This window comes from Schistocerca gregaria, chromosome 7, assembly GCF_023897955.1.
Source record: "Schistocerca gregaria isolate iqSchGreg1 chromosome 7, iqSchGreg1.2, whole genome shotgun sequence".
Lineage (NCBI taxonomy): Eukaryota > Metazoa > Arthropoda > Insecta > Orthoptera > Acrididae > Schistocerca > Schistocerca gregaria.
The window spans coordinates 320306622-320333354 of NC_064926.1; the positions used below are offsets into that span (position 1 = coordinate 320306622).

The following is a 26733-nucleotide window of genomic DNA, read 5'->3' on the forward strand; positions in this document are numbered from 1 at the left end:
CCAGAGGACCCATGGTTACTCCGAAAAGTAATGTGTATGGGTTGTCTGGACGGAATGGCTCGCACACGTTGTAATAGGTTTAGGTGCTCCGAGGTGGACAAAGGAACTGTCGCATTGCAAATAAATTAATGGCACACTATTTTTTCCCTGCGATTCGTAAGTTGTGCAATTCGTTGGATGTGCTTGCGGACAGATACAATTAAGTAGTGACGGGTCAAGTCGTGCGCTTCTGAACACAATGTCAAAAGGCTATGTCCGCCCTGGGCGCCACACTGTCAATCACTGTTCAAATGGTTCAAATGGCTCTGAGCACTATGGGACTTAACATCTGAGGTCATCAGTCCCCTAGAACTTAGAACTGCTTAAACCTAACTAACCTAAGGACATCACACAACACCTAGTCATCACGGTCAATCACTGTAGTAAACACGCCACTATGAGAAGGCTACAGGCGATTCCACTGGTAGAGTTACTCTCGCAGCTCTTCACTATGAACGTAGCTACGAACTGCGTCCTGGAACTGGCGTCCGCCAACGTCGAACACGAACCGTCCATTGATGCCTGTGGCCGCCGCTTATCACAAAGCAGAAGCCCTTCTCATTGGCGGCGGCGCGGAGGTTTGCTGACTGGGCCTCGTTTGCTGTTGACGACGAACTTCAAAGTGCCGCCCGTGGTGCCAATCGGAAACTCCATTTGCGTCCATTGGCGGGGACACAACACAGGGTCGCATTACTGCCAAGGGCTATGCGAACATCTTGTCTGGTAAGATCCATCTCCTGGTACATTGTTAGTTCCCCAATGCTGAATCTGTATCAAGACGACAGGACACTGTTCACACACCTCGCATCGTCCAGGACTTTGTGAGAACTAGGATTAATTGTCATATATACCCTGGCCACCACAGTAATCAGATCTGAATGCTCTTGAGCCTTTATGCTCTACTTTAGAGAAAGGAATGCTTGATCGCTATCCATATCCATCATCTACAACTAAATTTGCCACACTATTTTGCAGAAAGCATGGTAAAAATTCCCCTAAAAACCATACGGAACCTGTGTTTATCCATGCCGCCATGCTAAGACGACTGGAAGCTGTTTTGAATGAAAACGGACTTCCTACATAGTTGCAGGAATGATAAAGTAATATGTCTTGGTGTTCCATGTTTTTTCCCACCCCTGTTTGTTTACACTATACAATATGAAACATCATATAAAAAGTAACAGAAAATGTCACCTTAAATGTAATCGCAAAGCCACACGGTCAACCTCTAAAGCAATTTTTGTGGGTGTAATACGAATAGAAATGTCTGTAACCCTGTCAGGCCACACTACTGCTTTAAATGCACGTGAACCAATATCTTGGCTCTCCGTGTCGCTAAACAGGCTGGAGATGTAGTTAACAGCATCGTTTCATTATTGATGCAGAAGCATGTTAAACAGTGGTGATATGGAATGGGATGGAACAAAACTAATCTGGATTTACAATATTTGTTTGAACCACCAACCAACCGTTAGCGCCCCAACATATATAATGGTGCTTATATGCGATTACGCGGCATGATACTGACAGCGGTTGACCCGCGCCTGTACTGTCCATGTACCTCATGTACCGCAATACGCTCAGACGCGTGCTCTTGTTGCACCATCAACAGACTGAGGTAGGAACACACTTTAAACCACGTATACTCTGACAAAATTGTTCGTGTATTCAGAACAGAATACATAAGTCAGTCGTGGGCAGCACCGTCCGTAATCTGTAACTATACGTTTTTTACACTGAGGTTACAGAAGTCGTGGAATAGCGATGTGCCCATATACAGATGGTGATAGTACTGCTTGCAAAGGTATAAAAGGACAGTACATTGGCGAAGCTGTCATTTTTACTCGTGTGATTCATTTTAAAATGTTTCCTACGTGATTGTGGCCGCATGACGGTAATTAACAGAGGAACATAGGATTGTAGTTGTCGTTGGACGCATGGGACATTCAGTTTCAGAAAATGCTACGAAATTCTCCATCCAGAGGTCCGCAATGCCAAGAATGTACTGAGAATACCAAATTTTAGGCTCTACTTCTCACCACGGACAACGCAGAGGCCGACAGCCTTCACTTAAAGATCGAGAGCAGCAGCGTTTGTCTGGAGTTGTCAATGCTAACAAACAACAACAGAAGTCAATGTGGGACATACGATGAACGTATCCGTTAGGACAGTGCACCGAAATTTGGCGTTAAAGCCCATGGCAGAAGACGACCGACGAGAGTACCTTAGCTAAAACCACAACATCATCTGTAGCGCCCCTGAGCTCATGAACGTATCTTTTTGATGAATCCCGAATTCAGTTCGTAAGAGTTAATGGTAGGGTTCAACTGTGACGCAGACTGCACGAAGCCATGGACCCAAGTAGCCAAGAAGGCATTGTGAAGTCTGGTGGTGGTTCCATAGTGGTGTGGGTTGTGTTTACATGGTATGGACAGGGTTCTCTGGTCCAGTTGAACCGATCATTGACGGGGAATAATCATGTTCGTCTACTTGCAGACCACCGAACACTGACGGAATTTTTATGCGCGACAATGCCCCATGTTACCAGGCCACATTTGTTCGCGATTGGTTTGAACATCCTGGATAATTAGAGCGAATGATTTGGCCACACCGTGACATAAGTCCCATCGAACACTGATAGTACATAATCGAGGGGTCAGTTCGTGTAGAAAAATCAGCAACAGCAATACTTTCGTAATTATGGCAGCATGACTCAGTATTTGTAGAGACTTCCAACGACTTGTTGAGTCCATGCCACGTTGAATTGCTGCACTTACCATGCAAAAGGAGATCCGACGATATTAGGAGATATACCGCGACTTCTGTCACCTCATTGTAACTGTTGATATATACAGTTGCGCAATAATTATTTTTTGTACTGATAACCACAAGTAACAATGTTGACGTATTTTACAGTTCCTCTTCACGAGGGCACGCTTAACTGTATCATTGCGGATAAATTTGGCCACCACGACATGATAAAGAATCTAATGCTTTGCCACTCGTGAAGTATCACAGTTTAGCGTAAACTTTCTCTTTCATTGATGTTTCGCACTAAAGCATCCAACCTGTGATTTTTCATCTCCTGAATACCATCCTGATGCACCTATTCGAAAGTAAAGTTACATGACTATTAATTGACTTATTCTAGACTGCTCACATGTAACAAATGCCTCAATATTACTAGCGTTAGCATGATTGTAAGAGTTTGTTTGTGACGCAGTGGTCGTTAGTACTACCGATCGTGTGCGCGTCTCAGAATTCATTCCAACTGTATCTTCTGCTTTCAACAGTCACATTCGCGATAAAAGCACAACTTTTCAATATTTGTGTAGATCAAATTCCGGTTTCCTTATAGCTGTTCATCTTGTCTCGGTTTTAAGCTAGTTGTGATCCTCCTATAAACGTTAATATGAATTATTGTTATATTGCTGTAATTATGTTCGCTGTCTGCTTTGGCGAGATGTGTTAGATACAGTCTTTACTAGTCATCCATTACTTGCTCGCATAATCACCCCTGCGCCAATGTTAAGGACTTGTGAGTGGTAATTTCCGAGAAATTTTGATTTCAAATGGAACTATATATTTCCAGAGGCCCATTCAAGTGTCACGTGGCTATGATTTGTACTGTACATGCAAACTGAACTGACGAATGAAAATTTATACAATGGTTGAGATTCGAACCTGGGTCTCCTACTCATTAGGCAGATGAGCTAAACAGTACGCCACCCTGGCACAGTAGCTTTGCCTCAACTGCACAGACTACCGTAGCCAGCCTTACTCCACAATGTCAATTCCCATTCGCACCACATTGCAGAGGCTCTTCAACTGTGTTGGAGAAGCACCTGAGCATCGAACGAAAGGGGGAATTTTGTCTAAAACCTAGGTGTAAGTGCATCAATCAGGGCGGCATACTACTTAGCGCTTCTGATTTGTGAGTAGGAGACGCGGGTTCGAATCCTAGTCTTGTTACAAATTTTCATTCGTTGCTTCAGTCTACATACAAACATCCTAGCTATTTGTGACATGAGAAAGTCTGTGGTATCACGTGGTTTCATTTGATTAAATCGTCTAAGCCTGGGTTTCGGGCAGAATACCCCTGCTGGGATGCTATCCCAATACAACTGAAGGGCCTCTAAAATGCTGTTAGATTTCAGAGGGAATACCAAATGGGTTGAGGCCTGAATGGGAATATTAGTGGAGGAGGGAGGTGCGCTAGTGTAGCCCGTGCAGTGAAAGCCACTGTGCCGGATTATGTAGTGGTTAGTGACCAGGAAATCCGTGTTCGATTCCCGGAATTGAAAAAACTGTCATTCATCACTTCAGTCTTCATGTATAAATCCTTGATCTGTCTTTGCTGTGCAAGAGGTACCGCTAGCAGCTTGCAACACCTGCGTTACCGAGCACAGAAAATAGAACGTACAGAGTCCAAGTCCCTAGCATCCGATGTTTATCTTTTAATAACTTACCCGGAGGATTGTACCCTTACAGTAGACATGTTAAGGCAATATAGCGAAAGGATTCCAAAACCAGAGTGATTTCAGTCACTGAATAATTTGTAATGTATGCATTAAGGCTTGTCGTTGTCACGTTGAAAAGTTACTGTGACCTCAAGGAAAAGATTTTTATGTCAATGAAAAAAGAAGGAAATATTTATTTACGTTCGTCAGGTCCTTACCTCAAAATATGTCTTTTAGGATACGCTGCCGTCCGTATAATGTTGACCTAACCACCCATGTCTCATAAAGCATACGGTATGTATGGCGCTGTTGACATTAAGACGAAGACTACTGCAGTGGTGACCTGAACCGTTGCGCACTTCTGGTTGCAGTTCTGGTCGGCGTACGTGCCGTGCTCGGCGCAGCACCTGGACGCGGTGACGCTGGTGCTGGAGCAGGTGGACGTCATCCGGCGGCTGGTGGAGCGCTACCCGCGGGACCTGGCGCTCGTCACCGACGCCAGAGGTGAGCCAGAGCCAGCCGCTAGAGGCAGGCGTGTTGCTGTAGAGAACAGCTACCCCTGTCACTTCAGCTACCGCCGGCCGGTGTGGCCGAGCGGTTCTAGGCGCTTCAGTCTGGAACCGCGCGACCGCTACGGTGGCAGGTTCCAATCCTGCCCCGGGCATGGATGTTTGTGATGTCCTTAGGTTAGTTAGGTTTAAGTAGTTCTAGGTTCTAGGGAACTTGTGACCACAGATGTCGAGTCCCATAGTGCTCAGAGCCATTGGAACCAAGCCATTATTTCTCTCTTTTCCATTGCGATTATTCAGTCAAGTAGATGATCCGTTTTCTCGGGATTCGGAAAATTTTATTTTATTCCTTAATTTTGTGGCCGGATTCCGGAGTTTTGCTATTTGGGGAGCAAATTAACTGATGATTGTCGAAGTAGGGAGGATATAAAATGTAGACTGACAATGGCAAGGAAAGCGTTCCTGAAGAAGAGAAATTTGTTAACATCGAGTACAGATTTGTCAGGAAGTCGTTTCTGAAAGTATTTGTATGGGGTGTAGCCATGTGTGGAAGTGAAACATGGACGATAAATAGTTTACACAAGAAGAGAATAGAAGCTTTTGAGATGCGGTGCTACAGAAGAATGCTGAAATTAGATTGGTAGATCACATAACTAATGAGGAGGTATTGAATAGAATTGGGGAGAAGAGGAGTTTGTGGCACAACTTGACAAGAAGAAGGGATCGGTTGGTAGAACATGTTCTGAGGCATCAGGGGATCACTTAGTACTGGAGGGCAGCGTGGAGGGTAAAAATTGTAGAGGGAGACCAAGAGATGAATACACTAAGCAGATTCAGAAGGATGTAGGCTGCAGTAGGTACTGGGAGCTGAAAAGGCTTTCACAGGATAGGGTAGGATGGAGAGTAGCATCAAACCGGTCTTAGGACTGAAGACCACAACAACAACAACAACAACAAAGCTCAGGGACCGAAGACCTAAACAGTTTGGTCCCATAAGATCTTACCACAAATTTTTATCACGGATGGAAGACGGAAGGCGCGAGGTTCGGGTTATAGTGTGGATGAGTAAGAACAGTCTAATCAAGTTTTATGATCGTCTTTTGAGTCTGCAGACTTGTGTGCGGCCTCGCATTATCATTGAGAAGTTCGTTTACTTTTTTATGGTAACTAACACGCCGGAGTGTTTCTTCACATTTGGTCGTTGCGCCAGGAGGGAGGACGGCAAACAGAATAACGCCTGTAGAGACATTTGCCATGACTTCGCCGGCTGAGGGTGCGGCTTTGAACTTTTTCTGCGGAGATGATGTGGTTTAGCGCCACTTCATGCCTTACCATTTTGTTTCCGGTTCGAGTTGATGTACCCACGTTTCGCAACCTGTGAAAACATTCGATAAAAGCTGTAACCATCAGCCTTGTAATGCGCAAGCAATTTCGCACTGATTCACCTCCGTTGTTTTCTATGGTCTTCGGTTATGTAGCGAAGAAACCAGCGGGCGTGCACCTTTGAGTATCCAAACTGATGGACGAGTGTGCCAGCACTACCAAGAGATACACGCATTTGTGAAGAGAAATGATTTTGATCCACCTATCACCTGGAATGAGGGCGTCCGCGCTTTCAAGCATTGCACGAGTCACAACTGATGAGGCCGCCGGCGAGCGGGAGATAGGAAAGATTTGTCCGACCTTGTTGCGACGATGACAGACGTCTCTCCCAACGACTCACCTTGTTTTTGTTGTCTGCCAATCGCCTATTAATATCTGCTATGCTCTTTTCCATCAAAAGGAACTCAATTACAGCTCTGTGCATGCAACGCACCTCTGTTACCGATAACGTTTCGCAGGCTCCGTTTTCCGCCGCTACGTCTTGGAACTTCATGAAACTATAAGGGCTGAAGCAGAAGTATTCCTCGATGCGCTACAGCAAATTCTGCATTTTTTTAATGGAAGTTGGCCTAGAAAAAAATGTGTTACATTACTTACTGAAACCCCTCGTATATTCTCTGTTATCGTATTTGAACTGTTTGTGTAGTGTACTCAGAGGCAGAATTTAGGGACCATACCAGCATTTGCCTGAACGAGTGCAGGAAAACGCCTAAAAACCACACTTATGCTGGCCGGTGCACCAGCCATGCCCGTTAACCCGCAACGCAGATTCGACGCGGGTCTGGATCATCTCCTTTCCTCGCAGGCTATCACGATGCACGTTCCGCTATACGACGAGGTCTCGTCTACGTCTCCCATCTACCATGCCCCCCTTCCCAATTCCCAAACGAAAAGTTTTCTCGTTTCCCACTGAGTAATTTATGTACCTAACCCTTCTTTCAGTGAAATGCTTCCATATACATCCAGACATCATCACTATCATCATCATTTGTATCTGCGTTGTTAACAGGTCCCTTGCATTTTATTTCAAGCAGTTCTTAATGCTGCTAGGTGTGCTGCTGTCTAGCACACCGTCCAAGATTTGGAAACTATTCCTCACCTTACTCTTCTAAGACTGTTCTTGTTTCTAAGTGTATGTTCCACGCAGTTCAAATTCCTTCTTTTATCACACTCAGTAGTTATCTCTGACTCATCTCAGTACCCTCACATTTCTCACCTTACCCGTCCAACTTACTCTTTCTATCCTTCGCCAACTTCAAATATCCAGAGCCTCCAGCTTTTCTCTCTCCTCCTCATTGTTCACGTTTCAGCATCATACAGGAGGACGCTCCATAAAAACATCTTTGACCATACTGCTGCAGAAAACTCTCATTATAAAAAGCTTCTTTCGTCATTTCTATCTTGGTTTTAATTTCTGTGTGGCACTTCTAATCGGTTACCTTTCTGCTTCCAAGCTATTTAAGGCTCTCCACATCTTTTAATATTTATCCATTCATCATTGTCCATATATTTTTATTACTTTTGCTTTCTTTGCTCTGGTTTGCATTCTGTAGCTCTTACCTTTAGTTTCCATTATTTCTCGCAACTCGTTTCTGTTCGTTGCTGGAAGGATTACGTTATCTGCAAACCCACCATACCCTTCTTCCTCCCTTCTCATCTACTGGGCAATGATCAAACACATGCATTAAGTACACACACAGAGGGATTGGAAAGAGAAAACAGCCTTGTCTTCCTCCTTTTCCTAATTCAATCCAGCTGATACTTTCTCGTCGCACTTTCACAGACGCATTTTGATTTGAGTGTAACAACTTGAAAGGTCTCCTGCTTTTCCTCATTATAGTGGTAAGATATCCCAAACCACATAATCAAATAACTTTAATAAATTTACAAAACACAATCATACGTTTCTTCTATTTTCAATAAACCTCTCTAGCAAACTCGTGAAAGGCTTATTGCATGTGTTGTAACTTGATTCACTACCTTTACATTAATTACCCTCACCGACCATCTACGTTTCTGCATACCTCTGTAATGCATATTTCAGTGTCTGCTGTTCTCTGCTTGTCTCCACTATAGGAACACAAATACTGGCGATTTATCGATTGACGCATTAGTTCAACGTTTTTTTTTTTTTGAGTGATGTATCATCTGGTTTACAAGTCAAGGCATGTCTCTAAAGGAAGTGCCACAATGAAAAGGTCAGATGACAACTTGAAAAAGCGGCATTCTCTTCTGGGCTAAGTTTTAGTGAAGATGGTTTACGACTTCCTTCATCTAGATAGGGGAGACATGAATAAAAGTTACGCAGTGTAAAGTAATATTTGCGTTGTTGTGATCTACATACGAATGAAAGATGGCGAAATAAGGTGCTGTTACTAAGAACGCCCTCTTTGTAAAGGACTTAGCGGGACATGAGAGTCTCACTTGGCCAACATAAAACCAAGGATATTATTTTTCATTGCTTATAATTAGATGTGAAGAGATTTGCAAATTAAAACAAGACTTCACAAGCTTTTAACATACAAGTTTCTGATAAGCTAATGTAAATTGTCACCTAATTTTCCCTGCAAACGAAATTACGGCAATGAAAATTTCTGTCGCAGGGCATGAACCGTTTTCGGATAAAGTGCTACTGCTGTGGTATGGCTGCTTGCTGGTCCTGAACGCCGGTCGGCGGCTAACTACCTCATAGAGGTTGGAATTAGCTATTTGGACCTCTATGTAATTATTCGCAAGTGACTAATCGAATGTGTTGAATAGCAAAAGTTTTGAATAAGGATTTACACTGAAAGCAATGAATGTGGAAGAGGCGATGGGGACGTATGGTTCAATTGGCTCTAAGCGCTATGGGACTTAACATCTGAGGTCATCAGTCCCCTAGATCTTAGAACTACTTAAACCTAACTAACCTAAGGACATCACAAACACCATGCCCGAGGCAGGATTCGAACCTGCGACCGTAGCAGCCGCGTGGTTCCGGACTGAAGTGCCTAGAACAGCTCGGCCACCGCGGCCGGCGATGGGAACGTATATTTGATATTTGAAGTGAACAAATGACGTAGCTTGAGGTGTGTGTCAGTTACAGGCGAATATTACACTATTCGCCATTAAATTTGCTACACCAAGAAGAAATGCAGATGATAAACGGGTATTCGTTGGTCAAATATATTATACGAGAACTGACATGTGATTACATGATTACATTTTCACTCAATTTGGGTGCATAGATCCTGAGAAATCAGTACCCACAACAACCACCTCTGGCCTGGACATTGAGTCAAACAGAGCCTCGATTGCGTGTACAGGTACAGCTGTCCATGTGGCTTCAACACGATACCACATTTCATCAAGAGTTGTGACTGGCGTATTGTGACGAGCCAGTTACTCGGTTACCATTGACCAGACATTTTCAATTGGAGAGATATCTGGAGAATGTGCTGGCCAGGTCAGCAGTCGAACATTTTCTGTATCCAGAAAGGCCCGTACAGGACGTGCAACATGCGGTCGTGCATTATCTTGCTGAAACGTAAGATTTCGCAGGGATCGAATGAAGGATAGAGCCACGGGTTGTAACACATCTGAAATGTAACATCAACTGTTCAAAGTGACGTCAATGCGAACAAGAGGTGACCGAGACTTGTAACCAATGGCCCCTCATAACATCACGCTAGTATGGCGATGACGAATACACACTTCCAATGTGCGTTCAACGCGATGTCGCCAAACACGGATGCGACCATCATGATGCTGTAAACAGAGAAAATGACGTTTTGCCATTCGTGCACCCAGCTTCGTCGTTGAGTACACCATTGCAGGCGCTCCCATGTGTGATGCAGCGCCAAGGGTAACCGCAGCCATGATCTCCGAGCTGATAGTCCATGCTGCTGCAAACGTCGTCGAACTGTTCGTGCAGATGGTTGTTGTCTTGCAAACGTCCCCATCTGTTGACTCAGTTATTGAGACGTGGCTGCACGATCCGTTACAGCCATGCGGATAAGATGCCTGTCATCTCGACTGCTAGTCATACGAGGCCGTTGGGATCCAGCACGGCGTTCCATATTTCACTCCCGAACCCACCGACTCCATATTCTGCTAACAGTCATTGGCTCTCGACCAACGCGAGCAGCAATGTCACGCTACGATTAACCGCAATCGCGATAGGCTACAATCCGATCTTTATCAAAGTCGGAAACGTGATGGTACGCATTTCTCCTCCTTACACGAGGCATCACAACAACGTTTCACTAGGCAACGCCGGTCAATTGGTGTTTGTGTATGAGAAATCGGTTGGAAACTTTCCTCATGTCAGCACGTTGTGGGTGTCGCCACCTGCGCCAATCTTGTGTAAATGCTCTGAAAATCTAATCATTTGCATATTACAGTATCTTCTTCCTGTCGATTAAGTTTCGCGTCAGCTTCGTGGTGTAGCAATTTTAACGGCCAGTAGTGTTTTATGTGGTTTGTAACTGTAGCTTTACCAGCGCTTTCTATTTTCGGAGAAAAAGAAGTGCAGCCCCTGCCTCTTATCGTCACACGGTCTGATATAGACTCCTGTTCAAGAAATACTTTTCGTCAAAAGTTTTAAATGTTCATGCAATGAGCTCATACATTGAAAATGATACAAAAATTGTAAAATACAAATAAGTCGTTTAATTTTTTTAAAATAAAGTACTGATAACACCTGTGAAGTGGTTTTATGGATTAGAATCAACTGTCACCTCCAAATACAACTGTATAGTCTGTATCGTTAACTGGTTCAAATGGTTCAAATGGCTCTGAGCACTATGGGACTTAACATCTATGGTCATCAGTCCCCTAGAACTTAGAACTACTTAAACCTAACTAATCTAAGGACATCACACACATCCATGCCCGAGGCAGGATTCGAACCTGCAACCGTAGCAGTCGCACATCGTTAACTAGAATGAAGAATTTAACTTCCCAGGCGTGTGTGGCGGAACATTAGTGCCAATATACATCGTCGCGACGATAGCGGATAATGTCACTACGTACCTTGAATCATGTGGTCAGCTGAACTGTCGAACAGGCAGCCAGGCCATTTTAAGTCATCTACCCAATACCAATTCTATTCAATACCAACACTACTGGCCGTTAAAATTGCTACACCACGAAGATGGCGGGAATAATATTAACCGCCTTGCAAGAGGACACTGATCTTTTGGAAGCGCTGTAGATGGTGTACTGAAGCATGTGCCTCAGGCCACCAGGAAGTAAAGATCCAAGTATGAAATGAATTTGAATTAATAGAACACGAATATCCTTCTTGGAACTGAGTATTGAAACTGTCAAGAACAAAATAAACTGTTCTTGTTTGAACACAAAACACTACTTCAAACAGAAGCCCTGTTAATGGAGTAAACAAACCTCTATTCTAATGTTCCCGCCACTCCTCGTGTAGAAACAAAGTCCGATTAAAAGTTCTTGGAACACATAGTACAGAAACAAAGTCCAAAACGGACCATTAAGAGTTAATGTTCACAATGAGACACTACTCTGCCTCACGAAGCGATTTAAAAGATTGTTGTTGTTGCGGTTTTCAGTCCTGAGACTAGTTTGATGCAGCTCTCCATGCTACTCTATCCTGTGCAAGCTTCTCCATCTTCCAGTACTTACTGCAACCTACATCCTTCCAAATCTGTTTAGTGTATTCATTTCTTGGTCTCCCTCTACGATTTTTAACCTCCTCGCTGTCCTCCAATGCTAAATTTGTGATCCCTTGATGCCTCAGAACATTTCCTACCAACCGGTTCCATCTTCTTGTCAAGTTGTGCCACAAACTCCTCTTCTCCACAATTCTATTCAATACCAACTCATTAGTTACGTGATCTACCCATCTAATCTTCAGCATTTTTCTATAGCACCACATTTCGAAAGCTTCTATTCTCTTCTTGTCCAGACTATTTATCATCCATGTTTCACTTCCATACATGGCTACACTCCATACAAATACCTTCAGAAACGACTTCCTGACAAATCTGTACTCGATGTTAACAAATTTCTCTTCTTCAGAAACGCTTTCCTTACCATTACCAGTCTACATTTTATATCCTCTCTACTTCGACCATCATCACTTATTTTGCTCCCAAAATAGCAAAGCTCCGTTACTGCTTTAAGTGTCTCATTTCCTAATCTATATCCCTCAGTGCCACCCGACTTAATTCGACTACGTTCCATTATCATCGTTTTGCTTTTGTCGATGTTCAGCTTCTATCCTCCTTTCAAGACAATATCCATTCCGTTCAACTGCTCTTCCAAGTCCTTTGCTGACAGAATTACAATTTCATCTGCAAACCTTAAAGTTTTTATTTCTTCTCCATGGATTTTAATACCTACTCCGAATTTTTCTTTTGTTTCCTTTACTGCCTGCTCAATATACAGATTGAACAACATCGGGGAGAGGCTACAACCCTGTCTCACTCCCTTCCCAACCGCTGCTTCCCTTTCATGCCCCACGACTCTTGTAACTGCCATCTGCTTTCTGTACAAATTGAAAATAGCCTTTCGCTACCTGTATTTTACCCTTTCCACCTTCAGAATTTGAAAGAGAGTATTCCAGTCAACATTGTCAAAAGCTTTCTCTATGTCTACAAATGCTACAAACGTAGGTTTGTCTTTATCTTTCTTCTAAGGTAAGTCGTGAGGTCTGTATTGCCTCACGTGTTCCAACATTTCTACGGAATCCAAACTGATCTTCCCCGAGGTCGGCTTCTACCAGTTTTCCCAGTTTTCATTGGGATTGGAATTATTATATTCTTCTTGAAGTCTGAGGGTATTTCGCCTATCTCATACATCTTGCTCACCAGATGGTAGAGTTTTGTCAGGACTGGCTCTCCCAAGGCCGTCAGTAGTTCTAATGGAATGTTGTCTATTCCCGGGGCCTTGTTCCGACTCAGGTCTTTCAGTGCTCTGTCAATCTCTTCGCGCAGTATCGTATCTCTCATTTCATCTTCATCTACATTCTCTTCCATTTCCATATTATTGTCCTCAAGTACATCGCCCTTGTATAGACCCTCTATATACTCCTTCCACATTTCTGCTTTCCCTTCTTTGCTTGGATCTGGGTTTCCATCTGAGCTCTTGATATTCATACAAGTGGCTCTCTTTTCTCCAAAGGTCTCTTTAATTTTCCTGTAGGCAGTATCTATTTTACCCCTAGTGAGATAAGCCTCTACAACCTTACATTTGTCCTCTAGCCATCCCTGCTTAGCCATTTTGCACTTCCTGTCGATCTCATTTTTGAGACGTTTGTATTCCTTTTTGCCTGCTTCATTTTCTGCATTTTTATGTTTTCTCCTTTCATCAATTAAATTCAGTAACTCTTCTGCTACCCTAGGATTTCTACTAGCCCTCGTCTTTTTACCTACTTGATCCCCTGCTGCCTTCACTCCTTCATCCCTGATAATCTCTGTCTCATCATTATATAATCTGTCTGATACCTTCTAGTATCTCCAAGATAGTATCACCAGCCCTCAGCGCCAGGATACAGTCGTGTCGTAGGAAAGAGATCCTTGGGGTTTTGTGCAGCGTTGTAGCCCTCGATTGTAGACTGTAAGGAAGCGTAACTTGGATGTAATGTTAGTTGCATGCAGAATAGGCGTAAGCCCACGATACTGCTTGGGCAATTTCTACCAGGCTATCATTGATCTTGATGGCAAGAAGGTGTACATATAGCAGTTGAATGGAATAAGAACAGCGTGATGGCTCGAGATGAAGATGTAACACAATATCAGAGACTAACTTTGGACATGCCCATGACTACACTCTGAATAAAGTTGGCCTATGAAATAATGTATCAAACGTGAACTCTCCAACATGTCTACCAGGAATAGCGTACTACTCTTAAACATGTAAACCAGTGAGAGAGGAATGGTTGTAAAAAGCTCCTGACCTGTAGGAAGTAGAGACGAGAGGGGTGTTTCGCCTTGTGAATGGAAATCAGGTTTAAAGCCGACAGGAATTGTTGGTGTGAATGAGCGCGGCTTCATCTCAAGCAGTTTCCGGACGAAAATTATTTGGGGAACTACAAATGTTTTGGTTCAAGGTGTCTCGCAAAAGACCCATACTGATAGAGGCACACAAAGATACACTTATTAAATGGACTAAACAACACAAAAAAAGACAATAATTTGTAGTGTGGTATTATGAGTCACGATGCTGCCTCTTTTCAGTGATACAAGACATTAATGTACTGACGGCCCATTGAGGCTTTTAACTAGCTGTGTGCGGAGGGAGTAGATCTATTCAGTCCTCGGAGTGTTTTTCGTATTTGAATTCTGTCCACTCATTAAGACTGCTATGTCTGTTTTAGTATTCTCGGTGACCAAACGATGCTCTTCTCCTACATGTTCACGAGTCATGAATTATATGGAATTTAAAATGTTTGCTTGATACCACAAAGGGTCGTCAAGCCACAGTCACTAAAACAATGAAATTTTTAAAAGGTTGCCTAACTAGTTTCGACGCACTGAGTCGTAATTTCAAAATGTAATCAAAAACATTGAAAAGTGAATTAATAATTGCAGCCATACTTCTTTCAAATATTTAAAAAATACACTAAAACCTGTAAACTGATGCAAAGGCAGCAGAAACGGGTCACAAGACGTCATGACAATTGTAGTTGATCAATCATTTCAAACCGTAATGCAGTGTAATTGAAAACTGCATCGGGATGGAAGATATTACATACTCTTGCATAACATCCTGCTTTGATACAAAATTCATTTTGCAAACAAAGGCACAGATGAAATCTTATAACGTGCAAAAAGCCGAAAAGTGACGGGCTTGGCGACCGTGTGTGGTATCACATGAACATTTTAAATTTCATTCTGTCACGCTTCTTGATGACAGTTGTGTCGAAATACAAGATTCCATGGGAATCCCTGTCTTCAGAGATGACAACTGCCCCAGTTAAGAGGTTGCAAGAATACGTTTCTCATTTCATGAGCAGCTTATCACAGCTCGAGTGGTCCGCGAAAACCGTGATCTTAACTCCACAGAAATTTCTAGGACTGTTTAGAGCAACTGATGAAACATGGTAATCAGCACCTCTGTAATTTGGTAGCTCTGTGGGGGACCTAATCATCAATATATGAATTCAGCTGAATACGGCAAACAAAAGGAATTTGTGAGGTTGCTTCCACGGCAAATTATGGTCATTAGCAAGGTATCAACGTTATGACCATTGAGGGTCAGTAATTTTTTGTCCGGTGTATTTTGCATGACGTATTTTTGTTTGCAGGTATAGAAGACGCGCACGCAGCGGGAATGTTGGCTAGCCTGGTGGGAGTGGAGGGCGGCCATGCGCTGGGGGAGAGCCTGGGCGTGCTGCGGGCCCTCTACACGCTGGGCGCACGCTACCTCACTCTCACGCACGCCTGCAACACGCCTTGGTGAGTGGGTAGTCCTTCCCAGCCCGTACTGAAACGAGGCAAACATTATGCTCTATGCTTTTGTGTCCCTGAACAATCCTCATTTCGAACAAAAACGTTACAGCGATTTACGTTCCAAACCTTTACTAGAACTGGTGGGGTTCCTGCACTTAACATGGGATCTACTTAGCAAATAATAAATACACGAAACCCTCGGTTGCCAAATTTACCTTCATTTTAATTTTAATTAACGTGGAAGCCATAACAACAACAAACATGGAGGCAAAATTTACGCATCTAAAGCCTACTTAAAAAAGGAATAAAATCACTTACATTTGTTTCCACCAGAGGAGAATACAACGCCCCAATTCGGACCTCGCTAACACTTACATTTTACTAACATTAAATATAACAAGATAATCACACATGTGACGAGTACAAATGAATAACACTATCAATCTTTACAGATGAGAATACGACTATATGCACGAAGGTTCGCATCGTTGCAAGGGAGATACCTTACTTCAACATATAAGGTGATTACAGTAAGCCCTAATTCCTCTCGACAAACGTAGTTCCTCGTTTGCCGGTCACGACTTCCCTCAAAGTCTGTAGTATTCCTCCTCCTACATCCCATTACCTTATTAATGACGGTTCCATAATTTCCTTGATAGCTAAGGCTCACGTGCGTTACTTTATTATTTCGATTACCATCCAACACCCCATAAGGATTCACAACAGCGCCCAATACATTCTGCATCATTTCATGCCACTAAGTCTATTCAGACTGATAGCGTGACTCCAAGCGAAAGCAGTCATTTTTCCAGTCAATTTCTTATGCTGTGTTCAAATGTTAATCGAATACACTAGGACAACTCTTTTCCACTACTGCTCAAAACCGCAGACCACGACTTACAATGGAATCTCGTTCATCCATCTTTCGTTTATACGAAAATTCCATTCATCTAGATTATATTTTTTGTACTGCAACTGTCCAGTATCTAATAATGCGGACGTAATAGCGGCAGAAATCTACGACGATTATCATTAAGTTCGAAATAAGCCGACTGCCATACATCGATCCCGGCAAGATGTCAGTCACGACGTTGACATTTCACCTATACAGTAACGTATACAACCGTTTGTTGCGAGCAAAAGATACATCAAAGAGGAAGAAAGCACTGATTTGCACATTCAGAAAATTAAATCCCTATGCACGAGAATTGTTGAAGAACATAGCTGATGAATTTTCCAATATAGCATTTGCAAAGATTCCATGATGCTCAGGCATAGGCGATAATGACATAATGACTGCGAAATGATAATGACGCTGGGTAGAGATTGATTTCTGATGACGAAATTATCACCGTTCGTTCGTCTGCAAACAATGACCATAGCGACAAAGTTGGCGTTTACTATGAATACAATCCGACAAATACAGAGGCAACAACACCGGTGGGCAAAATGATAATAGCTTATATGTAGCTCCACGGGGAAATTAATTCAGCCGTACTTTGCTGCTGAAATCCTTTCGTGCTCGCGCTGCATATTAACGACTTGCGGATCTTTTTTGGAAAGAAAGACATTTCTGTCGAGCAGAGGACCACATTTATTTTTACTGATGAGCCAAAACATTATGAGTACCTGCTTAATAACTTGTTCGTCCGTCTTTGGAACGAAATACATAACTGATTCTGCGATCAGTGATCTAACAGTTTGTAGAGATATGTGGCATTAGTTGTCTATGCACAAGTCATGTAATTCGCGTAAATAACGGCCGCTGATATGCTTATGCGCCGGCCAGTGTGGCCGAGCGGTTCTAGGCGCTTCAGTCTGGAACGGCGCGACCACTACGGTCGCAGGTTCTAATCCTGACTCGGGAATGGATGTGTGTGATGATGTCCTTAGGTTAGTTAGATTTAAGTAGTTCTACGTTATAGGGGACTGATGACCTCAGATGTTAAGTCCCATAGTGCTCAGAACCATTTGTGCGTACGCGGTGATGACGCCAGATAGCGATCCAGATGTGTTCCATAGGATTTACATCAGGCAAATTAGACATCAACTTGGGTTCACTAAAGTGCTTCTCAAACCATTGTAGCATGGCTCCGGACAATTCCACTGCTGAAAGATGACATCTTCGTCGGGGACGACATCAAACATGAATGGATGCAGGTGGTTCTCAGCTGCCAGAGTGTCTTCGATTACCACCACAGGTCCCATGCAAGCGCAGGGGAATGTCTTCTAAGGGGCTGCACGTTTCGAGGCACCGTTCACCTCGATGATGGCGTTTGTGGAGACGACCCGCAACCTAGTGCAGCAAAAATGTGATTCACCTGAAGACCCGACACGTTTCAATTGGTCGACGGTCAAATCCCAATGGTCCTGTTCCCATTGCAATATTACTTGATGTCGTTGGGTCGACATGTGAACACTTAGCAGTGGTCTGCTGCGGAGATCAATCAATTTACGATGGCCGGTGTGCGCCAAAACACTTGGCATACACAAACGTTGTGCTCTTTCGGCAGAGATGCCAAAGATCACCATCTATCCTGCCTGACAGAGCATACAAGCCTCCGAAACCCACGTTCTGTGAAGAATTGTGGATAACAACCATTTAGTGCCTAGTGCTAGTTTCGCAGTCCTTCTGCCTCTTTCGGTAGAAGCTCACGACAGTATCACGAGAACATTCGACTAGTTCCGCTGCTCTCGACATACTCGTTCTCAGGCTCTGCGTAATAACAATTTGCCCTTTGTCAAAATCGTTTGTTTCTATGGATTTCCCTATTAGCAGCCCATAACTTCGCTAGGGTAATCCAGAGCCCGTGTCTGCTCCACTGAATACTTTTTTTACCACGTCACGTGTACTCAAGGCCACAAGACGGCGTCATCGTCGCGGTGGGCAGAGGTCATAATGTTCTGGCTCACGAATGTATAACTAAGTGACCAATTTCGGTCGGCATCGACCATCCTCATCATAAAATACAGGACGAGGTTCAGTACCACCACCATAGAACCTCTTTTTGATTGATAACCGCACGTTTCGTTAGAAATAAATTTCAACGGATCGGATGGTTAAATTGTTTTCATATATGGAACTGGCTTAAAAGTAACTTACTGATTATTTCAAATTATAAAATTTACATTTATTTTCCTCCAGTGTCTGGTCAACATTCACGTAAAAACAATGTATAATTTATGACTCTGTGCAAAAGTAAATGTAACGTGTGTGTTTGTAGCATTATCGCATATCATTGTTTCTCTGACTTCTCGGATTATCCGGATTTTCAATTATCCAGATGATCTACGGTCCCTACTCGTCTGAATAAACATGGTTCCACTGTGTTATGAAAGCAGTCATGTCTGACACTGCTTCTAAATCGCCCACTGTTGGCAGGCAGTAGTGTACTGCTCACATTCTTTCAATGACTGGATGTATCTGATCTGCTGTCGCGTACCTACTGTACTACAGATAGCCAGCATCACAGCACATGGAAGCTTAAATTTTTGTATCCCGATTTGTATCCCGCGGGTAGGAGCAGGAGCATGAAAAGGTGAAACACGTCGGTACTGCAAGAAAGTAAAAGTGGTTTACTGGTGCAAGAAGAGTAATACACAACTTCTACAGGAGAGCACGGTCTCAAGCTGGGCGAAGTGTCCCGGCGGTCGGCTCCTGATGAAATGGGCCGAAACTGTAGCGGAGCTCATAGAGCTCCACAGCAGCGGCTAGAGGGCGCTGTCGTCGGGGTCAGTCGAAGTGCCAACCCAAACCGTGGCATCGTAGCTATCGATACCACATAAATAACAAAAATAAATGAATAAATAATGTGAAACTTGAGTTTGTCCCGGCATGTAAAATCTTTAAAATGTACGACGAACTTACGGGATTGCATCCAGTTGCCATCCTCGACAACATCCGACATTTCGACAGGTGCACACCCCATCGTGTTGAAGGCACGAATATAAGGCACTGTGCAAGTCAATTTAAAACCTCGTTATGGAGGACATCTGGCGAGACAGTATACACATCGTAATCACTAGTGACACCACACCGCCGACCATGATCAAGGTGATTAATTATCGATAGTGAATATGAGTATTAATTAAACTGGTTGCGTAGAAATAACTCTGTACATTTATTTGACCAAGGACAGAGGAGGATTCTAAGCAGAATTTAAGCAGAATATCCTCCTTCTCTATTTATAAGATCATTTGCTAATTTAATCTCAACTGCTTTCTTAATGAAACTGAGCTGATATGTTACCTCGGAGTCTTCCGCTACGTCATTAAATATAATCTCGGTTTCAATTCGAATACAATACTCGAACTTTAGGTGGATATATCCACCTTCATCCTCAGAGGTAAAAATGTGAGCCGCTTGGGCCTTAAACTGACTGGTTGTAACTAATCATGAATGCCTGCGTGCGTTCTGTCTGAAACATTCGTATATGATCGGCTTATTTCTATAGTGGTACAAGTCCATTACCTTCACTTTTCTGCCTATAGTGCTTCTGAAATTAATGATCCAAACAAACAGAAAGAAAGGTTCATATGTAGCAAAAAGCCATATGCTTGAATATTTTCTGGTATCTCATTTGCAGATTTTTCAGCGGTCACTTAACTTTTGGACTCTGTATCTCACAGTGAACAAAAATGGACTGGAATCACTATTGAAACAAGCTCTTCATTCTGAATGATCAAAAAGTCAGTATAAATTTGAAAATTTAATAAACCACGGAATAATGTAGATAGAGAGGAAAAAATTGGCACACATGCTTGGAATTACATGAGGTTTTATTAGAACCAACAAAAAACAAAGTTCACAAAATGTCAGACAGACGCGCGTCGTTTGGTGATGATCGTGTGCTCAGCCTCCTCTATCGTCATGCTTGGCCTCCCAGGTCCCCAGACCTCAGTCGGGGCGATTATTGGCTTTGGGGTTACCTGAAGTCGCAAGTGTATCGTGATCGACCGACATCTCTAGGGATGCTGAAAGACAACATCCGACGCCAATGTCTCACCATAACTCCGGACATGCTATACAGTACTGTTCACAACATTATTTCCCGACTACAGCTATTGCTGAGGAATGATGGTGGACATATTGAGCATTTCCTGTAAAGAACATCATCTTTGCTTTGCCTTACTTTGTTATGCTAATTATTGCTATTCTTATCAGATGAAGCGCCATCCCTCGAACATTTCGTGAACATCTATATTTTTTTGGTTCTAATAAAACCCCATGTCATTCCAGCATGTGTGTCAATTTGTACTTCTCTATCTATATTATTCCGTGATTTATTCACTTTTCAAATTTATACTGACTTTTTGTTCACCCAGTATATTACCATGTCAGTGATTCATACGCCCAGACAAGTTACGTTACTACCATATCTTATGTCTACTTCATCGGCCCCTCCTTGCAGAAGTACCCAAAAACCTCACATTAGAGATTAAATGCTTGTCATCTCATAATACCGAAACAGAAAAAAATGGCTCTGAGCACTATGGGACTTAACTTCTGAGGTCATCAGTCCCCTAGAACTTAGAACTACTTAAACCTAAGTAACCTAAGGACATCACACATCCATGCCCGAGGCAGGATTCGAACCTGCGACCGTAGCGGTCGCGCGGTTCCAGACTGTAGCGCCTAGACCGCACGGCCACCCGAAACAGAAGATCCCACTCACATAGTCTCCCCGCTACGACCATTCATAATACGAAAACATTCGCAAACTCCTTCGCTGTCGCTACTGTCCTCGTCTAGAACAGACTGCCCGGCATTCTGCGTACAACTGAATCCTCTGGTGCTTTTAAGGAGATGCCGGAGCACTTCTTTAGTCACTCGTATAACATTTCCCCAAAATTAACATGCATTGAGAAGATCACTTCTGTTAAACAGTGAAGTCAACGATCCTACCTTATACCAGTTATGGTTTGTTCTACTTTCCTTTCTCTGTGAGTCACGCCACTCTTTTATCTTATGTACATTAACTGTATGTTGTCACGTGTTTATTTCCCTCCTTTCTTTCTCTCACGCCTATTGTTGATAGCAGCCGTTATTAAAAAACCTCTATTTCTGTAATTTATAATTGTTGTTGTACTTGTCACCCACGAAGGTGTACTATAGTAATTTTTATTTTTTAAATCTAGTATACTATGCTTATCACAATATATGTAATCCAAGATACAAGGTCTGGTTAGATGTAATAGATGGTAAGATAGCCCTAACCTTAGCAGGTTAAATAAATAATGGAACAAAAGCATTTTATGCCCATTAAAAGCGTTTCAGGTTGCGTGACAAACAAAAACCTATTACCGAATGGTTGACATTCATGGGGAGTGTTCTTCCAGCCGAATTGTTCGTATAATCCAAATGAGACCATACACAACTTCAAATGACACAACTAAGGTTGAGTTAGGCCACTGACCCTGCTGAGTAATTTACTCATAGTCTGTCTGTCATGCACGTTAAGCTGCGATGTCTTTGTGCTTTTCGGTAAAGGAATAGCGTGCAAGACGATTTATCCAACCTAGGAGTGTATTGTCCAGTAACCATCTAATGCACTGAATACAAAGAGTGAGGCTTTGCACTCTGCGCCAGACTGTGAAAAAAGGTATAATATTTAACCTTAAAAAAATGAATGAAAGAACTTCCGCTCACCTCATTTATCGTTGTACATATATACTCATTCTTAACAAATTTAGTTCTGAAGGAGGGGGGCGGAGGGAAGGGGGAACAGTGGAGGATGAGGAAGAGGAGAACGGGGGGGGGGGGGTGTTAGGCATTCAGGAACACGTAGGTCTTATTTGGAACCTACGTGTATTGTTTTTGAGCCTATGACTTCCGATACAACGGAGGTGGACTTGCATACTGAAACTGAACAAATTGCTATGAGCATAGTTTTTCTTTGCAATTTCGGATCTATTCGATATTTAAATAAATTGAAAGTTCTCCCTAACAGGACCTACAAGAAGAAAAACTCGTAGTACAGTGTTTAAACAAGAAAGGCAAAGCTTCATAGGACGCTCTAGAAAAAGCACAAGTCTATGAATGAACATTGTCTATAGGAAAATAGTGCAATGAATGAGAAAGTAACCAATGATTGCAGTGGTTTTTCATGTACGCGAGTGAGCCAGAGTGAATACCACGCTCCCCAGTCGTCCAACTGTTAGAAGATAAACCAATTGCTGAAACTTATTTTCACGCGTCCTTTGCCATGCAGTACGCTTTTGGTTTCAAAAGCGAATCACAATCAGAGGCAACGCATAGTTGTTGAAATCCAATCTGTTGAATTTTACTCTCTTTCAGGCTATCTCTGCCATTAACAAGAATTTTGTCCACACAATGCGATTCTATATAAAGCGAGCAGGGATCAATAATTGCTGTGATTGTTTTTGCTGTTGTTCTGGAACGACGAATTTCGGATAAGTGGTATGAGCAGCCTGATGCTCAAGAAGATGTCTAATTTCTTCAAATAAGCACTTAAAGGACAAGTATCGGGAACTTCCATTAAGAAATTCGAATACCTCGTTTTGCTGTGTGGGCATACATTCATGTTTTGGAGATACGGAAAAAAATTACGTAGGTCTTATTCACAGAAGTTTGAGTAATATTATCCCAATGCTTCAGTCTTGCACGGAGGATGAGATATATAGGAAATTCCGTTGTTTGAATGTATTAGTCGTGCTTCGGAGCATATCGGAATTACCCCACCCTCAATGTATATAGCTAGTAAACGTTGATGTAACGGACTTGTTAAATTGAAAAAAATATACCTCACTAGCGCTTTGGTAAGGACTGGGTATTCGTCCTCTGCTTTACGAAGGGTCTAAAGACCGTCGCTAAAAGAATTCCGTGCTATGAAACCATTCTCCAAAGAGCAAAGCAAAGTCTTTTTATTACCGAGTAGAGAAGGGCATAGTAAAATGAAACGTTACTGTAACATAAAAATCTACACGGGAGCCACAGAGGATCCAAAAATCGACCAAGTTGTTAAGCAACTGACAGACGTTATTAAATAGGAATTTCTTGGAATTCGGCGTGCCTATGGGCAGACCTATATGGGTGCTACAAAGAGAACGCGAAGAAATGAATTGAGGAAAATGCAGTAAGTTAATGAGGGACCGAAATGAGTAAACTAGCTGTGACACAACACGCTGTGTAGGCTGGACGTTACACGATTCTGGTTAATAATGCCCAGCTCCCTGCACCTCGATAGACTCATTTTGCTCAATTAGTAATGTTAATTGATGAGAGGAAGGTGTAAAGCATAATGGTATCTGGTTTCCGGTATGAAAGAGGAAGTACACCAGTCTTCCACTATGGGACTATAATGGCAACCACACACCGACAACGGCCAAATTATCCTTTAATTTGAAAACAAATGACGTTATAGGTCGGAGCGGAAGCAATCCACAACGCAAATTCACTTTCAGTCATTAGCGAGCCACGGCTTACGTCAGTTGTGCACCGAAGCCATGAATCCTGTTCCAGATGTGCTTTGCTGACGGGGACGAAACGTTGACATTTTCAAGACTATTGCAGGATGGCACATAAAAAATTATTTTCATTGCCGAGTGTTTCATACTATAACTACTAATACAGAATGTTTCCAACTCCGAAAGATGTACACCAATGCAATGTTGACAGTTTTCATGTAGTTGCTAAGGAATTTTGTATGGTGCTACATTCGATTTATTTGTTTTCTTCGTAAACAAATATTACATTTGTTTTAGTGACACTAATGCTTTCTATTACTCTAAGTGTAAGCTCCCCAAATGGTATACAGTGTTCATTCCCATTTGTATGAGCATTAATTGGAGTAACTCCAACTTGCGTATTCTCTGTGTTGTTAAAAGTAGGTTACTGTTCTCTGTTGCTTATATCAAATTTTCTAAAATTTGCTTGAAATGTATTACACACGAGGAAGAAATTAGTAAATTTAGAAAAATATTTAGACCCATATTAAAGCAAAAACTAAATCTGTCGTCAGCTCTGTCAAATTATTGCTGCTGTAATATACTGCAACGCGATGTAAACAATTTATGAATGATTTAGTCAAAATAAATAGTAAAAATGGCGGGGAACAGTGGACAGCCTTGTCTAACTCCTATTATTATTACGTAGTGCACATATAAGATCCACGTTGGTTGGATGTAAGAAGGGTATAAAGGGTACAATATTGTCAGTAAAAGAAACAAGTAAGTTGCTGAAAACCTGTACTCAGTTTTTGCGTACATATAAAATAATGTAACGCTCTTGGGGGCCAGTGTAGTGATTGCTTCTCTTTGTTAGGGCAGACTGCTCCATAGTGGATGAGCCTGGAAGAATACCCATCCTGGGAGGACTGTCTAGTTTCGGACGGGTAAGTCACGGTTCTTCTGAACATCTGCTTGCATTTTCAAATATATCTTGGATATTAATTTACAGATTAAATTCCGTATATTTTTTAGATGTTAAATTTCTCATTCCAACTTTTAATTTCTATTGCGTTAGTTACAACAAGATATATTCTACTTCTCAGCATCTCACACTTATATACCAGATAGAAGTCACACATAACCTTCTACATATGGGGATAAATAAAAAGAAACAATAGTTTTAAACACCTATGAATACTACTTTAATTTGATACAGTCTGACAACAGGTGGAAAAACCACTTGCAACGAAAGAAGTATGTTTCTCAGGTACATTATTCACCAAACAGCGTTGCAATGGCTTCATAATTGAACATCGGTTGTTGCTTACACAATCGGAAAAGCGAATTCAGATATTATATCCTGGATGTGCATGTAATTCCAACACAATAAACACGAAAAAAGGCGTAGAGGTCATTAAGGATGGATCAGAATAAGGGAACGCAGTCTATCGTGTCCTTCTCAAAGGAATCGTCATGACTTAGTCATGAAGCAGTCCCCAGAGACCACGGGAAGCCTAATTCTGGACAGCCGAACAAGAATTATCACCGCCATCCTATTGCGTTATAACAGCGGTTGGTTAAGCTCTCAAAGTGAGGAGTTACGTCATCACTTCCAAACCAATTGTAAAGAAAATTACTAACTCCAGCCTAATTGGGTTATAAGAGGATTGAAGGCGGCTAAGATGCTATTACGACAGCTTATAAACGTAGTAAGGGTACCACAATAATTTACAGCGTATTAGTTCTTGAAACACCAACGAAACACGCTGAAATACGCAGTCAAGATGCTTTTCAGTCAGATTGCACTAGACAAGTTACAAAAGAGATGCGACAATGACAGTTTGAAAAAAAAAGCACTATTTTCATATCGCTGCTGCTGTGACAAGACGCAGTTCCGAACAACACAGGCATACATCACTAAGAAGAACACAAAAAATTCATATAATGAAATTAATTATCGTTGTTTAATATTGTTTAGTGGCTAAGTATTTGCTTGTATGTTGCAGTTAATTTCAGTTTCAGGACTGTCTTTGTGTCTAACTGAATACGGAAAAACCTTTCCAAAATTTACAGTTGCGCATTATCATAATTTATGTTAAAGTATATGAAGAATGATGTTGTTGCTTTTGTATAAATACTTGACTTTTTTGTTTTGATACAAACAATTAATGCACTAGCCAATACGTGTTTCATCTTTTATTGGCTGTAGTAGTGAGGTAGAAAAAAACACAAGACACGCAATGAAATGATTTAGGCTATATTTTTAAGTAACTAGCTGAGGTACCCGGCTTCGCTCAGAGAGTTTATATGAGGCTGTGTTGTAGATGGAATGAAAGAATAAATTCTAAAGTACAAGAGATAAAAAGTTCTTATTGGAAACAAATTCTAACTATTTACAATACTTGTTAAAGAAGAAGAGGTAATATTTTTTATTGAAAATATAATCTGACTATTTACAATATTTGTTTATAAACTTTTTCATTTTGTTACCCTGAGTATATAATCGTATGTACGAATTTTTCGAATTTC

At 42.0% G+C, this 26733-nt stretch overlaps 1 protein-coding gene across 1 annotated transcript in view; it reads left to right on the forward strand.

The window, feature by feature from the left end:
* Nucleotides 1–26733, forward strand: part of LOC126282384 (dipeptidase 1-like) — a 123295-nt gene that overhangs the window by 27872 nt on the left and 68690 nt on the right. Inside the window, exons 3-5 of the mRNA XM_049982040.1 lie at nt 4871–5003; nt 15651–15801; nt 25079–25148. Of these exons, the coding sequence (XP_049837997.1) occupies nt 4871–5003; nt 15651–15801; nt 25079–25148 (354 nt within the window). The remainder of the gene's footprint in view (nt 1–4870; nt 5004–15650; nt 15802–25078; nt 25149–26733) is intronic.